This window comes from Agelaius phoeniceus, chromosome 6 (assembly GCF_051311805.1).
Source record: "Agelaius phoeniceus isolate bAgePho1 chromosome 6, bAgePho1.hap1, whole genome shotgun sequence".
In the NCBI taxonomy this organism is placed as follows: domain Eukaryota; kingdom Metazoa; phylum Chordata; class Aves; order Passeriformes; family Icteridae; genus Agelaius; species Agelaius phoeniceus.
Window position 1 is genome coordinate 6,113,232 of NC_135270.1, and position 15,266 is coordinate 6,128,497.

The 15,266-nt window shown below is 42.8% G+C and overlaps 1 protein-coding gene across 1 annotated transcript; it reads left to right on the forward strand.

Moving 5' to 3' along the window:
• The first annotated feature begins 5,887 nt into the window (after positions 1–5,887).
• Positions 5,888–14,682, forward strand: DEPDC7 (DEP domain containing 7). The gene is made up of 9 exons (XM_054635300.2): positions 5,888–6,042; positions 8,397–8,784; positions 10,320–10,450; positions 11,322–11,511; positions 12,297–12,511; positions 13,605–13,747; positions 13,913–14,038; positions 14,137–14,215; positions 14,371–14,682. Exons 1-9 carry the CDS (start codon positions 5,949–5,951, stop codon positions 14,586–14,588), a joined length of 1,584 nt encoding a protein of 527 aa, XP_054491275.2. The 5' UTR covers positions 5,888–5,948; the 3' UTR covers positions 14,589–14,682.
• Positions 14,683–15,266: the final 584 nt, after the last annotated feature.

The window sequence follows — 15,266 nt, forward strand, 5'->3', positions numbered from 1 at the left end:
TGACACCCTGTGGGTCAGGGTGTTGGCACAGTCCCATTGGAATTGTGGCTGCAGTCCTCCTGCAGTGTCAGGGGTGGTTCTGCTGGAGCAAGGATCCTGTAGAGAAGGATGGATTCTTCCTCTGAAGATCCAGTGGAAGGAGAGGCAGCTGCTGTTCCTCTAGGGAATCCCATGGAGAAAGCTGTGCTGGTGTTCCAGAAACTCCAGATTATATCTGGGTAGCAATGTTTGGCTCCTCCCTCTGGGCTCACATCTCCCAATGGGATGCTGCAGTTCTTATCAGCCATGCAGTGACATTCAATTGCTGTTATCAGCAGATGTCCCCACCCAAGGGAGGAGTGAATGTGGTTACTCAAAGAGAGAGATAAGGCAAACTGCCCACTTGACAAAAGATAATCTGCCATAGAGATGGTCATAGAATACATCTTGCCTTGCAATCTGGAACACTCGTCCATGCAGGGTGACCCCAATGTAGGGAATAATGTGCTCTGACTCCATGGTTCAGAAAGCTGAACAAATGCTATACTATGAGCTTCATACTATAGAGCTATAATTATATAAGCTATAAGTATATAGCTATTAGTTATACTAAATTACATACTAAAGAGATACTATATTAAAGAAAAACCTGTGACTGTCTCCAGACAGTCACAACACATGTGGATCCAATTGGCCAATTGATCCAAACAACCCTCAGCAGAATCCAATTAACAAATCACTTTTGGTAAACAATCTCCATAACACATTCCACATGTGCTGAACAACAGGAGCAGCAAGTAGAGATAAGAATTGTTTTCTCTTTTTCTCTGAGCTTCTCACTGCCTTTCCCTAGGAGAAATCCTTGGGAACTTGCCTGCTGCCCTCTGTGAAGAGACCTGTGGCCACACTGTGCTGTCCTCTTTTGTAATTCCTGTGAGGATGGGAAATGGGACTAAGCAGAGTGAGTTTGTGAGTAACCTGCTCTGCATCCTAAGGGAGAGTGTCTGTCCTCTGCAGCCCATGGAGCTCAGCCCCAAGCAATGCTGGTGCTCTGAGCTGCAAATGGCAGAACCTGTTACTCAGTACTAAGGGAGATTATCTGTGCCAGCTCTGTAATCCACCCTCAGATCTGTCCTGCTTGTCAAGCAGCCCTTTGCACTCTGGTATTGTGTGAATAGCTGTTCGTGTTCTTAAATTTGAGATTACCAGATGTGAAAAATGTGTATTTTATGACTGGCTTTTCACAAATATTAAAATGAATATTATATGTGTTGTGATAGAAAGTGATGCTGTATTAATGCTCTTAAGTATAGTGTTAAATATAGTTTTAAGTTATAAAAAAAATGTTAACATAGAAACTATATTCTGTAGGATACTTTTTTTAAAGAAAGGACTCGCACTGAGATAGCAGACACAGGACACCTAAATCCTTCAGAGAAAGAGAATTTATTGCTCCATTATCAGAAGAAACAAACTTCTTCCTGCCTCGAAGGCGCTGTTAGGATTCAGAGGAAGAGATGACCAGACAGAATCCTGTGTTTGAATGGAATTTATGCATCATGTATGAAGTGTATGAATATGCAACTGGTTATTGCTTTTAAAGGTTAATCCTTTGTTAATGTGTGTCCTTTTTTGGGCTCGTGCTGCCCAGAAAAAGGTACCTGGACACCCGTAACTCTTTGTCTCTATTGTCTCATATTGTCCTAATCCAAATTGTCCAAATTATTATTACTCTAATTGTGTTACTATTTTTATAATCATTTTATTACAATTAAACTTTTAAAATTTTAAAAACAAGTGATTGGCGTTTTTCACACCAGAGAAGAGTTTTCCCATTTTTATAGGTCCCTTTCATTACTGAAAACTTTGTATCCTCAGGCATTGAAGTAGAGCAGATTTGATAATACCCTCATAATTGTAGCAATTTCTGTAACAGAAGCTGTTGATTTTCCCTTCCATGAGGATCTCTGTGCGACAGTGAACCATATGCTGAACTTTAATTTGTCTCGACATTTGTCAGTGGAATGGAGCAACATTTTAAGGGTTACCCTTTATAATGTACTCCTTTCATCAACTTCACCACTGTAGTGAATACAGGCATTGTTGATATTTAAGTGGGGAAAAAACAGAAGTGTAACTGTTCTAAATAACTGGAATCTTTTTCTGAATTTTTATGGTAATTATTAATTGCTTTGCATTTTCAGAAACAGAAAACGATTGGGTTCAACAGATCCTGATGACAATGGCAATAAATTTTATGTACATATACATTTAAGCTGTGTTGATATACACTTAATCTTCAAAGCTTTATTGCTGTGGGAAGACATTTGAAATCTAAAGAATAAAGTTGGGTATAGAAGAGACAGCCTTCTGACATGCTTGAGATGCTAGAGAGGCATTTGAAATGCAGAGTTCTATGTTAACCATTCAAAAAAGTGGGATCAAAATTCATTTGAAAATAACAAATTGGATGGTATTGTTCTGCAAAAATCCCTTTTTATTTCCTAGTCAATTTTCAGAGATAAGTTGCTGTCTATTTTGACATTTAAAAATTGAATAATAATTGGGACACTGAACAATTCTGGGTTTTAGAACAGCTTATTTTCCAGCTTTAGTGTCCTTCCAGTTTTTTTTTTGAAGTTATGAAATTAAAACTTTTTCCTGTGTTTTTTTCAAGAACACATAACATTTCCCAGTCACTTAACCAAGCATTGATCTGTTGCAGATAAAACAGCAGCACCCCAATAAAATAGAACAGCACTCCTATAAAATAGAATATTTTCTATTGATATGCCTCTCATGTTTTCACTTTGTGTAAGGTCTTATAACCAATTAGATCTCCTTCATTTCTCCTGAGCACTATTCTCCTGGAAGAATAGTGCTCAGAATACCTGGAAATTACAGGTGCTGTCACTTCCCCATCCTGGTTGGCAGCCCAGATTCCAGGTTCATTATGGGAAAAGCTTTTTGCATGCAGGTGTGCATCATTGCTCCCTTTGTGAGCTGCAGGTTTCCATTTTGCCTTCTCTCCCTCCATGATCAGACAAGACCTGAACGTGGGTCTTTATCCTTAACCATCTTTATCCTTGACCATCTTTATCCTTGAGCAAACACTTAACTGACATGAGGAAGTTAATCAACACACATGCCTGAAATTGTGGCTGTTGAATTTAAATACTCTGTTTCTGCATTATGCTTCCAGTTAAACACTACAGGTCTTACATGAGACTCAGATATTCTTGAAAACTGAAGTTTTTAAGTTCTTCAAAACATAACCACTCTCTTGATCCTTTTGTAGCTGGTAGGAGTATTTCTAGATGATCTGGAAATAAATGAAGATAGATTTTTATTTTGCTGTTCCTTGCTATAAAAGTCCTTTATAACAGTTGAAAAGAATCTGACACAACTGTGGACTTTTGTTAGGACTAGGACTTCTGTTAAAATACATTGGTCTCAAATGATTTTATGAATAAATTAACATAATTTAGTGTCTTTGTAATTGGCATTCTCTTGTGCATCCTGTGTTCAGCTTTATGGAGGTTAATTAGGGGAATCTGCTGTGAAAGGGGAAACCAGATACAGGGAGTTGTACTTTTATCCTGAGCTCTTTCCACCATGGTCTGAGGAATTCCCCCAGCCAAGACCATCCAGGCTGCACTATTTAAAGTGACTAAATAAAGCTATAAACAAATTATTATATTGTCAATAATTATGTATATATTCATAATTGCATAAAAGTTTAACTGTGCTTTAGGAAAGCATTTTATAATAATATTATTTTAAGAAATAGCAAAAGATGGCATTTCTCAGATCCTGTCTGACCAGCCAGTATCTGCTGCCTGCCCCTGTCACCACCGGGGTGTCAGGGCTGTGGTCACTGGCACAAAACACGAAGGCAAAGGCAGAAATCCAGGGTAGGCTGTTGATCCCCTGATGATAAAATACAGGAATAAAACCTTACTAACTTCTCAGTGAGCAGCCCTCAGTGCATTGGCTGTCCTTGCTCTGTTCCCTGCAAGCAGAGTTTGACAAATCATTCTCCAAGGTAAGGTGCAATGTTCTGATTGCTGCACCTCCTACTCCAAAATGTTTGTGGGTTTGAATTCTCTCAGGATTAGGTGAACCACAGCAGGATGATTGACTGCATCACTTTATTTCAACAACTGTGCAAAAAAAAAATTAAAATTAATTCAGTATTTATTGATTTGCAGTTATATTTTGGCAATGCATCAAAAATTCTAGCATCAAACTGCTGCAAAGCAGGGAATAATTAAACAGTGCATTATATCTTATTTTATTGGGTTCTTATTGGCACCTGTGAATCAGGACTACTTTTTTTTTTAAAGGGATTTATCTTCCCTTCTTTCCCCAACAAATAAATCTCTGTTAGTCACTTCCTATTGTTCAGGAAACAAGATGAACTTTATTTTTTTTTCCTACAGCTTGAATAGATTCCTTTCTCTGTGCCCAGAGACTTAAGCCTTCCTTATCTGAAAAATTTCACAAAAACTTCCATTTTTAGAACTCCCTCTATCAAATACTGTACTCAGGCAATGAAACATGAAGAAATGTTTGTCTGCCACAAGTCTGTGGTACCTTAGATGCCTGCAGTAATTTTTCACAGCTTCAAATGCAGTGCATTGTCTATTTATTTGCATACAATGAACAAACTTGCAGTGCCCTACCTGTAAGTGTGACAAATGAGGATAGAAGAAGGCTGCACTGAGCCTCAGTGGATAGCAAACATCCTGCATTTCCACCTGCCAGCACAGAATTTGATGCAGAACAGGCTAAAGTTCAATAATCTGATGACTCAAAGTGGATTTTTGAATCACTTGTAACATTGTATTATTTGGTCTTTAATGTGCTTTCCGTTCTTCTTAGTCTGTGTACCATGGAAATCAGTTTGGCTTTGTCTGTTCCTATGGAAATCAATCCAAAAACCATGAATTATTTTGTGTTGTTCTAATACACTTCTGTTGAGTAAGACTATCAAAATCCTTGATTTGTAATAGAAAATTATACTTTGTACACAGTAGAAAATTATGTTGGATCTCTCAGCAGTTTGCTGCAGGCAGTAGAAAAAAAACCACACATTACTCTGAAAATAAATTTATTTTTTCATTTCATTGCAATGAGAAATGCCATCTGCTCTAATGAACAGCTCATGGAAGACATCACAAGAAAACTTCAACCACATGTGCTGTTCAAGCTGTGTGTCCCACAGGAAGAGCCAAGGACAGGGTTCAGGTGTCTATATGCCTATATATATATATATATATATGGGAATGTATGGAATTGATATTTGAAGATGCTTGTTATCGGGGACTTGGATTTCCTCGGATTTATCCATCATTCAGAACTTTCTTCCCAGTTTTGAAATGGAAAGCAGCTTCATTTCAGTGGATTGCGAACATCCTGCAAAACAGATACAGAACTATCAGAGAGGGTCCAGTGGAAGGTCACAAAGATGGTCAGGGATCTGGAGCATCTCTCTTAAAAGGAGGAACTGCAGGAGCTGGACCTGTTCAGTGTGGAGAAGACTGAGAGGGGACCTCACCAATGCACATAAACATCTCAAAGACAGGTGACAAGAGGATGGTGCCAGGCTCTTTTTGGTCATGCCCAGGGACCGGATGAGGAGCACTAAAACACCAGAAGTTCCACCTCGGCACGAGGAAGAGCTTCTTTCCACTGAAGGTGGCAGCACACTGGAGCAGCCATTCCAGAGACACCCGAGCGCGTTCCTGTGTGACCTCGCCGGGGGGATTACACCGGATGGTCTCTAGCGATCCCTCCTACCCATAGCGATCGTTCCGTGGCTCTCAGAGTAGCGGAGCCGCCCTCGGGCAGAGCCGGGGCCGTCGCTGCCCTTTCTGCCCCGGTCCCGGGCACCGCCCCGGGGCGGGGGCGCGGCAGCTCCGCCCCCGCGGGCCCCGAGAGCTCCGAGAGCCGCCCCGGTGCGGCAGATGCGCGGAGCCGCGCTCGCCATGGCCACGGTGCGGGAGAAGGCGGCGGCTCTGAGCCTCAGCGCGGTCTGCAGCCCCGCCGCCAGGCCCCCAGGTATGGCCCAGCACCGGCACCGGGGAGCGGAGCGGGGAATGGGAGCGGGGAATGGGAGCGGGGAATGGGAGCGGGGAATGGGAGCGGGGAATGGGAGCGGGGAATGGGAGCGGGATCGGCGGGACGGACGGATGGGGCGGCTCTGCCCGCCGTGGGATGCGGCTCCCCAGTGGCGGCAGCTGCACTCGGCGCCTTTCCCGGCTCCGGGAGCTTCAAAACTTGGCCGCGCTCCGGGAGCTGCTTCTGCGGGGATCCCGTCCCGCCTGTGCCGGCGGCAGCGGCGGCTCCGGGCCGGGCGGCAGCTTCGGGACCCGCGGGACCCTGCCTGCCCTTCCCTGCTCTGCCATGCCTTACCCTTCCCTGCTCTGCCATGCCTTACCCTGCCCTTCCCTGCTCTGCCTTGCCCTGCCCTGCCCTCGGAGCTGTTGCCGGGGTGGCTGCCCGGGAGGCTTGGCCCCAGCTCGGTTCAGGAGCAGGTGCCTCGGTAGCGCAGCGTAAGCGGTGACATCGGGCGCGCTCGCTGGGAAGTGCCTTTTCCCTTTTTCTTTCCCTGCCTTTGCCCTTTTTCTTTCCCTACTTTAACTTTGTGGAAAGCTGTTGTCTTAATGGCACGCTTCATACCGCTTCCCTCAGGAAAGATCCGAAGGCTCTGTGTGTGCAAGGAAGCGCTGGTAAGGCTGTGAGTGGTAGTTAAAGCATCGCAGGTTGTACGTGCTTGTGTTTATTCGAGCGACAGAAACCAGCGTGGTTGTGTGTTTGATGGTGCCGGGTTTGGGGCTCTTCCCTCCCAAAGAGCATAGCTGGCTAGCTGGCTGTTGGAATGTAGGGCAGGAAGCGAATTCCGTGTTCGCTGTGTTTGTTCTGCCTTCGGGTTCAAGTGTCAGCAGTTGTGCACCTTGTCCGTCTTGTACTTTTAAAGCTTTGGGAACTGGAGGTTCTGGGAGATTTCTGCCTTGGCTGGTTCAATGCTGTGTGTTAGAAAGCTGCTTTTCTTTTCTCTCTCTTTTTTTTTTTTTTTTTTTTTTTTTTTTTTTTTTTTTTTTTTCTTTTTTTCCCCTGGCTTGATTCTTTTCAGAAACAAAAGATGCTGTCTTTCTGAAGTGTTGGTGTGTTCAAATGGTGGTGTATTCCTTGCTTTCTCTCCCTCTTCCTAGTCTTCACTGCCCCTCTACCTTTACTTTTCCCCTTGCTACTTTGCCAATTTGGGCTTTCCTGCAGCTGGGGATCAGCTGAAAACTGATTGGTGATTTGATGCCCCAAACTGGAATACACCTCTCTAACTAAAGCCCACTTCAGACTAAACAGAGCAGAAAAAAACACCTCCTGCATCTCTGTGGAAAACGTTCGTGGTAATATGTTCCAGAAGGAGTTGCATGTTGTTGTTTTTTTCAAACACTGCCTTGCACTGTTAATTCATTTGGTTTGAGGTCTGTCACAATCCCAGCTGGCTTTCTGTAGGATTGCTGCCAACTCCTCCTTCCATATTTTGTCCTTCAGCTTTTGATTTCCCTCTTCTTCCTCTGCTTTCACTCTTAGTAAATTATTCATCTGACTTACTGAAAAACATGTTCTAATTCTAGCCTCCCTGGTAGCTGCAGCTCTCCCCAGTTGGGTGCCACCTGCTTAAAAACAAACTTGGTGTGTTTTTGAGTCCTTGTGGAGGCTGAGTGTAGCCTCAGGTCAAACTGTTGGCTGCTGGCATTTTGTTCTAATCAGACTGGTAATGAGTAATAGTTCAGTGGTTTCACTGGGGGAGGGAAGACGGGCTGGCTCACGGAAGTGGCTTTGGGTGGCAGAGGGAGCCCTGGTGGCATCAGTGTGGTGTCAGTGCCATCTCCAGAGAATCCATCGACTTGTTAGTGGTGTGCTAGGCACTATGTTAGGCAGTTTGTGTGTGTGCAGTCCTGGAGCAAGCAGGGCTGGGAGGAGTCTCTTCATCCCTCCTTCACTGTTCCCTGCCCAGGTGTGTTGTGGAGGAACCGGGGTGTTAGGAGTGCATGCAGCTGGTTTGTGGTTGTGGGACTTAGCAGTGGTTCTGCAAGGGTGACCATTAGGTGACCAAGAGACGCACAAAAGGACAAAGTGAGAGGCTGAAAAAACAGGAACTCCTGGTTGCAAAGATTGAGGCTGGTGGAGCGAGGGGAACCACCAAAGAGAGAGAGGGAGGGAGACAGTGGCGCAGAGCAGGCAGGCTTGCTGAGGAAGTAACACAGTGTTAATGCCTGAGCAACCCGAGCCAAAGTGGAAGTCTGAAAGATTTTTAAACCCTTACGAGGTTGACGAAAGCTAGAAGCCAGAAAGGGGGCTGTTCTCTGTGGCTGCAGCATGAATTCAGGCTTTGTGTGCGTTCTCAGGCTTCAGCCTGGCGCAGAAGCCCTTCGGAGCCACCTTCGTCTGGAGCAGCATTATCAGCGCTCTCCAAACTCAAGTGGAAGTGAAGAAGCGCCGCCAGAACCTCAAGAGTCACCACGACTGCTTCATTGGCTCGGATGCAGTGGATGTCGTCTTTGCCCATCTCCTGCAGAACAAGTATTTTGGGGACGTGGATATCTCCCGGGCTAAGGTGGTGCGGGTGTGCCAAGCGCTGATGGACTGCAAAGTGTTCGAGGCCGTCTCAACGAGGGTCTTTGGTAAAGACAAACGCTCCGTGTTTGAGGACAGCAGCTGCAGCCTCTACAGATTCACAAACGCCTCCAACCAGCCAGAGCTTGAGAAAGATTACCAGCAGTGTGCCCCGCAGAGGTTAGTACGTGGAGGTGAAGAGAAATTATTTACGAGAGGAAAATATTATGTATTCTGGGGGAGAGAAAAGCAAACTTGTACATTTAAGGGGTAAAAATAGACAGGCACTGCATAGACGTTTGTGAAGGTGTGGGTGGAAGACAGGTAGGAAAGGGCAATTTGAAGAGAGCAAACCACACAGCCTACATGGCTGCTTGTTTTCTCTGTCTGTTATCACCTTGCCTTGGGGGAGGGAGGTGAGAGGGTAGAAATTAAGTACATTTACATACTGATCTAAATCAATATAACCAGCTGGAATGCATCAAACAGGCTAATGTAACAGGGCAGTCTTTAGTCACTGCACATCTAGCAATGGCATAAAGAAAAAAATGTTCTAAGAAAAAAATGTTTTCTCCTTTCACCATCTTCACTTTGCTATGCTTCCAACTTAGCTCCTTTTTTAGCTGTTTCTTTATGCATGTATGACTTGTTCCCAGGCAGGGTAGCAGGCTGTTCTGCTGTTCTGCTATTGCACTCCATCCTCGAACCAGAGGCAAGTGCAATGGTGAGGTTTTTTTGTTTCCCTGTCCCTTTAGGAGTGGGCAAAGAAATCCCTGGTGCTAACTAACCCCACACAAAGCAGAACGTGTAGATGCCCTTTGCCACATAACTTCCCTTCCACAGTTTTTGTGAGGTGTTCATCTCTTCACCTACTCTGACATGTTCTTACAAGAAACTCTGTGGATGTATTTAATGCAGTAGTTTTAGCAATGTGCACTTGTGGAAATTGTAAATGGTATTGACCCCAAATTCCTTATTTGACTGACATATTCATGTGAGTAGCAAATGTGAACTTGAGCGCATCAACCCTGATGAAAAAAGTAGAGGAACACAAATTAAAAATATTTCCTTTTTCCTGCTTCTCCCCTCTCTCCCACTAGCTCTTGTTCTTTCCTAAAGCATACTGTCCCAAGTCTTTATATAAAAAGAGAATTCATGAGAAATTAAAATCACTTTAATTATATGTGGTATTTAAAAATATTTCCATCACAAGAGCTGTTAAAGTGAGACTTAGAATATATTGAACAAACAGTCATTAAACAGGATTATTCCTGTTTAATTAGTGTAGAATGAAGGTGTTTTTCTTCTGGGCAGAGCACAGATCCATTGGGTTACATTTCTTCATTTAGTCAAAGGAACAGCTCTGTCAATACGTGCATATCCATGTCAAAGATAGTGGACATCAAAAAGATATTGCAGTGCCCGAAAACAAAGAAAAGTTGGGAATTGAAATCATACAGCTGTGCTTGGAGAGACAGTAATTTTGTGGCTGGAGTGGTTCTGTTACATGCAAATGATTTTTGCAGGTATGATACATTCTCCTGGGTGACTTGGACAGAGGATGTGTCAGGCAGGGGAGACGAGGGGAATTATGTAAATATCTATACAGGAGAAAATTTTTGATCTTGGTACAGTTACCCATATCTGTATGTTGCATGATATATTTGGTTATCCATATATATGGTTATACATATATAAACTGGTTTTAATCTCAGATATGAGAACAGCACGTTGCTCTACAATACCCCATTCAAACCAGAAAGCTTGGAGGATCTTTGGGAAAACCTGAGTCTAAATCCTGCAAGCAGCCCTCAAGTAAACATCTCAGACAGCTTGTCCCGTCGAGGTAAGCCAAATAATGCCCCAGTCCTTGTCTGTGGGAGAAGGAAAATCCATCTGCAGGACTGGGAAGACTTGTGCCCCTCAGGATGGAGAGGGAAGCAAACTGACACTCACAGTATTTTCGTTTGAACACCATGTCATGAAAAGGCAAATTATATTTGTTGCAGGCTTGCCTTTTGCCTTTTTATTTCATCAGACAAGAGGCATTATCTCTTGATTGAAATAAATCAGCGTTGACTTTTTGGAGAAAAATACCCAATGTGTGGAGCTTGATTTGAGTTAGAAATATTCATAATTCTCCATTACCTGCACTGATTGTGCTGGTTTTAGTCAGGGCAAATAGTCTGCTGTTAGCTGGAAGTGAATTGTGTATGTGCACATACAGCACTCCTTCAGTATTGTGTGAAACTCTTCTTGACAATTCACGGCTTGTCTTTCAGACCAAACTATGATTGTATTTTTTCCTTTGGTTAAAAGTGCTAATGCATCCTAGAAACTGTGGTTTCATCATAGGGAAATATTCAAGGAAGCTGTGATAAGGAGTGTCACTGTTGTACTTTTTTTTTCATCCCTTATCTAGAAGAAAGATTGTTTGCAAATTAGAGCACAAAGAGTGTAAGGCACTTCAGATTTATTCGAAAAGCAGTTCTCCCACACTTGTAGCTAACTAAACAAATGGGTAATTCTTGCCTTTTTGTGGTGATAAAAGGCACTTCAAGCTGATAAGAGCCACATGTTTTGCTACTGCAAGTCTCTACTTTGGTAAAATCAATCTGTTAGGTTAGGCCCGATGGGAGGAAGAGGAGTTATCTTCCTTGGGATCGGTTTTTGCACATGCTGAGTCTCCCTGTGCTTTGTGTATGCACCTTTCCCAGTTATTAATGAAGTGTGGCAAGAACAAACAATTGCTCGCCTGCTGCAGCTGGTGGACCTCCCTCTCCTGGAGTGTCTGCTGGAGCACCAGGAGATCAGACCTCAGCTGCCAGAGCCCAGGAAGGCACCTGGATATGTCATCACCAGCAACTACCTGGACAGAGAGATCCTCAAGGCTTTCAGTGACTCTCAGTAAGTGATCATTGCTGTCCTCTGCAGCTCTGAAAAACTTCCTGCTTTCAGGGGAGTGTAAAGCACAGCTGGTCTTTGGGGGGATGTAGCAAATGTAGCAGTCTCAGTCCTGCAGAAAGGATGTGAGCAGGTGCTTTTTTCCCTGTTGGACTTGACTGGAATAACTGGTAAATATCAATTGCTTAGTGAGAATGTCTGCTGAACACTGGGATGGGTTTTGAATGCAATGACAGTAGTTGATGGTATTCAGAGGGGAAATTCTTTGTTGCGTTGAGGGAAGAATAGAGGGTTTGTAATCATCATGAAAGTTTTTCCTGGAGACATTGCTTGTGAGGAACTAGTTTAGTTTCTCCTACTGTATTCAAAGATCTAAGAATGTCGAGCTTGAAACTGTGCATAGAGTTGAAAACATTCTCAGAAAAACTTGTACCAGTCTGAATCAGATCAAGGTTCATGTTTCTGTTTATCCAGCGATAATTGTGTCCTTATCTAACAGTAGAGGACATGATTGACTTTGGGTTTCACTGCTTAGGCCTGTTTACTTGTGGGTTACTAATTTTTCATCTTGATTAAATACATAACAAAGAGGCTTATGGCTGTGATCTGCCCCAGTGTGTCAGGTGAAGTGTCTTGTGTGTGAATTTCCAAAGGGTTTTAGTGCCCACACCTGCAGTTTTCAGTGTGATGGAGGAACCAGTCTGCCTGCTCTCTTTGGAAAGCTCTGCAGCCAGCTCTGAAGGGTATCCACACATAAAGGTACAACCCCAAACCCCTCTGTCTTCCAGGACAGACGAGTGGCTCTCTGCAGCAATTGATTGCTTGGAATATCTTCCTGATCATATGGTGGTGGATATTAGCAGGAACCTGCCTGATCAGCCAGACAAAGCAGATTCCTGGAAGCTGCTGCTGTTTGAAAACATTGGGAGATACTACAGCCAAAAAAAGGAGCCACTCTTAAGCCATGCATCTGAAATTCATTTAGGAATTGCAGAACTATTAGGTAAGTAAAATAGAGCTGTGTTCCAATGCTAATGTGAGATATGTACTAAGAAACTGAGTGTTTACCTCAGGAGCCGAGATTAAAAGCTGACTTCTACAAGTGGTTGTTTGGTTTGGTTTTATTTGTTTGGGGGTTTTATGTGTGGTTGGGTTTTTTTTTTTAATTTCTAGTCATAAAGACTGTTCTTTTGACATTTTGGTTCTTACTGTATGCAGCTCTGTAATCATTGTTCAGGTCTATGTAGAATGGCTGTGAAACCAGAGTGTTGTTATTTGCTACTAGCTGGTATCCATGAAAGTCAGATATCCATGGGAAATGAAATATAAATGTAGCCTAATAGTAAATATTTAGGCTGTAAGAGCTAAACTGAAAGCTGTAGATGCTTGGTACCCCATTGACAACTTTTAGTTTTTTCTTCTTTACTTGTTTCTTAAATTTTGTTTGGACAGCATTTTAGAAAGCTTTTGATGTTTTAGTTCTCAACATTTTATCCCAGATCTTATTTTTCATAAGTTCTCTGCCTTGATTATTCTCCTTTTTTCATGTTAACTGGAATACTTTGCATTTATATCCCATTCTTCCTCTCTACATGATAAAGGACATTAGTACAACCTACTTCATTTAAACAATTCACAACTCTAAAATGACTATTCTGCATTGTAAGGCAGATTAAAACTTAGCAAAATTCTACAAAGTAATTTGCAATTAACTCATCAAACTAGCCCATGTATCTAGGACATATTCCTCAGTTTTTGTGAGGTCTTTATTACCACAAGCAGAGGTCGTTCTTTTTTTTTTTTTAATAGAACCATTTTCCTTTTTCAGTATTTCTCACCCCCCTTTAGGATGGCTGAACTGTAATTGAACTTAATTACAAGGGAGCTTTAATGCCAGGCTGAAGGTCTGTGTGTAGGATGTTAGAGGCTCTGCAAGCAGCTCTCCTCAGCCTGGGAGAGGTTTTTGTGAGAGTGGATTGCTGTGTTTGGCAGGTTCTGTTTAGAGAGATGGGCATCTCTTCAGTGGCTAATTCAGGTGTTTTATGGTAACATTGATTTAAATGAATATGGCAATGGATCCCTTTCTCTCTCCCCAGTGAATGGGAAGATGGAGCAGTCTTTAGAAGCTGTTCAGCTCTACTTGAAGCTCCTAGACAGCCAAGTCAGGGAGGAGTTCAGGAGACTGCTGTACTTCATGGCTGTTGCAGCACATAATTCTGAGCTCAAGCTACAGAAGGAGGTAAATCTGCATTCTTGATAGTTGTTTTTCTCTTTCTGAAATCCAGACTGGTCAGAAAACACCTTTGTAGTTTAAATTTGTGACTACAGGAAAAGCAGTATCTCAGAAGAACAAAGGTGGACACTAACTCTCCTCTTCTGGTCATTATTTCCCTTTGTTCTGTAGAGTGACAACAGGATGGTTGTGAAAAGGACGTTCTCTAAAGCTATTATCAACAATAAAAACCTATCCAGAGGGAAAACTGACCTCCTGATCCTGTTCCTTGTGGACAACCAGAGAGATGTGTTGAAGGTAGGAGCTAGAAAATGGCCAGGTTTTGTTTGTCTGAAAGTTCATGGAGAGCTTCCATGGAAAAGCTGCTGTTGCCTTGTCCTCTCTTTCTGTTCCAGATCCCAGGGGCACTGCACAAAATGGTCAGCAATAAACTGCTGGCCCTGCAGAAGGGCCAGGATCCCAGCAAGATATCAGGTAACCCTTCCCACTGAGCTTTGTAATCTTGTCATGCCCCTAAATGAGAAACGCCTGGTGCAAAAAAAAAAGTTTGTAACAAGGACTGATGGGATCTAAAGGAGGGTGGGTGGAGTGTGGTGATAATCCTCTGAGTGTCTCACCTTTCCTTTCAGGTTATACCTTTTGCCAAAAGCTGGATGAGAGAGAGTATCGCTCCAACACAGAGAAGACCACAAAAGATGAGCTGTTCTCTCTATTGAAAGCTATTGATGAAGATTCAAAGCTCTCTGACAAAGAGAGAAAGAGGCTGCTAGATCAGTTTCATAGTAGTAATCCAAGTATTTTTATGCAGTATTTTGGAGACAGAGTTACTGATATGTGTAAATATTGATTACTTTGTATACCCCAGCAGTGAAAACACTAATATATTTGTAAATCTTTTATATTCATGTATCTGCCTAATAAAGTTATTTTGTGGAAATTGATGGAATTTATGCAATTATTACCAATGCCAACAGTAACTGAGTTTGACCTTTATTTATAGTTTAGTTTTTCTCATTGTTAATTGCTACAGGACCAAAATAATTCCTTTTCCTCCCCAAAAGCCAAGTACTCCCTCTATTCAAGTATCAAAATTACTGAGATGGAAGACACCATGAATGAAATCTCTCTGCTACCTTTTGCCCCAGCACTGAATTTTATGTTGGTTTTTTTTTTTTTTCTAATTTGCCTTAGATTATGTGTGTATGACATAACATTGATCTTTGACTTGCTGTGTGCTGGAGAGAGCTAAAAAATATGTTCTGCTTAATACAGCACAGCTTTTCTTCAGGCTTGCTAGCCAACTAACCCATGTGTGTGCTGAATTACTGTGCTGCTTTAAGCTCAAATGGCACCATAGTGAGGAATTGGCTCTCCTGGGGTGGTAAAGGCAGTCTGGATTTTTAAGTCAGTCTGGCTTTGGTTGCCACAGGATGTACTGTCAGTGGCTGGTTATCTTCATCCCTGCAGGGTTTTGCTCTGTCTGTAACTCTTACTGATGGCACCAGCTGTAATTAGAAAAGTGCTG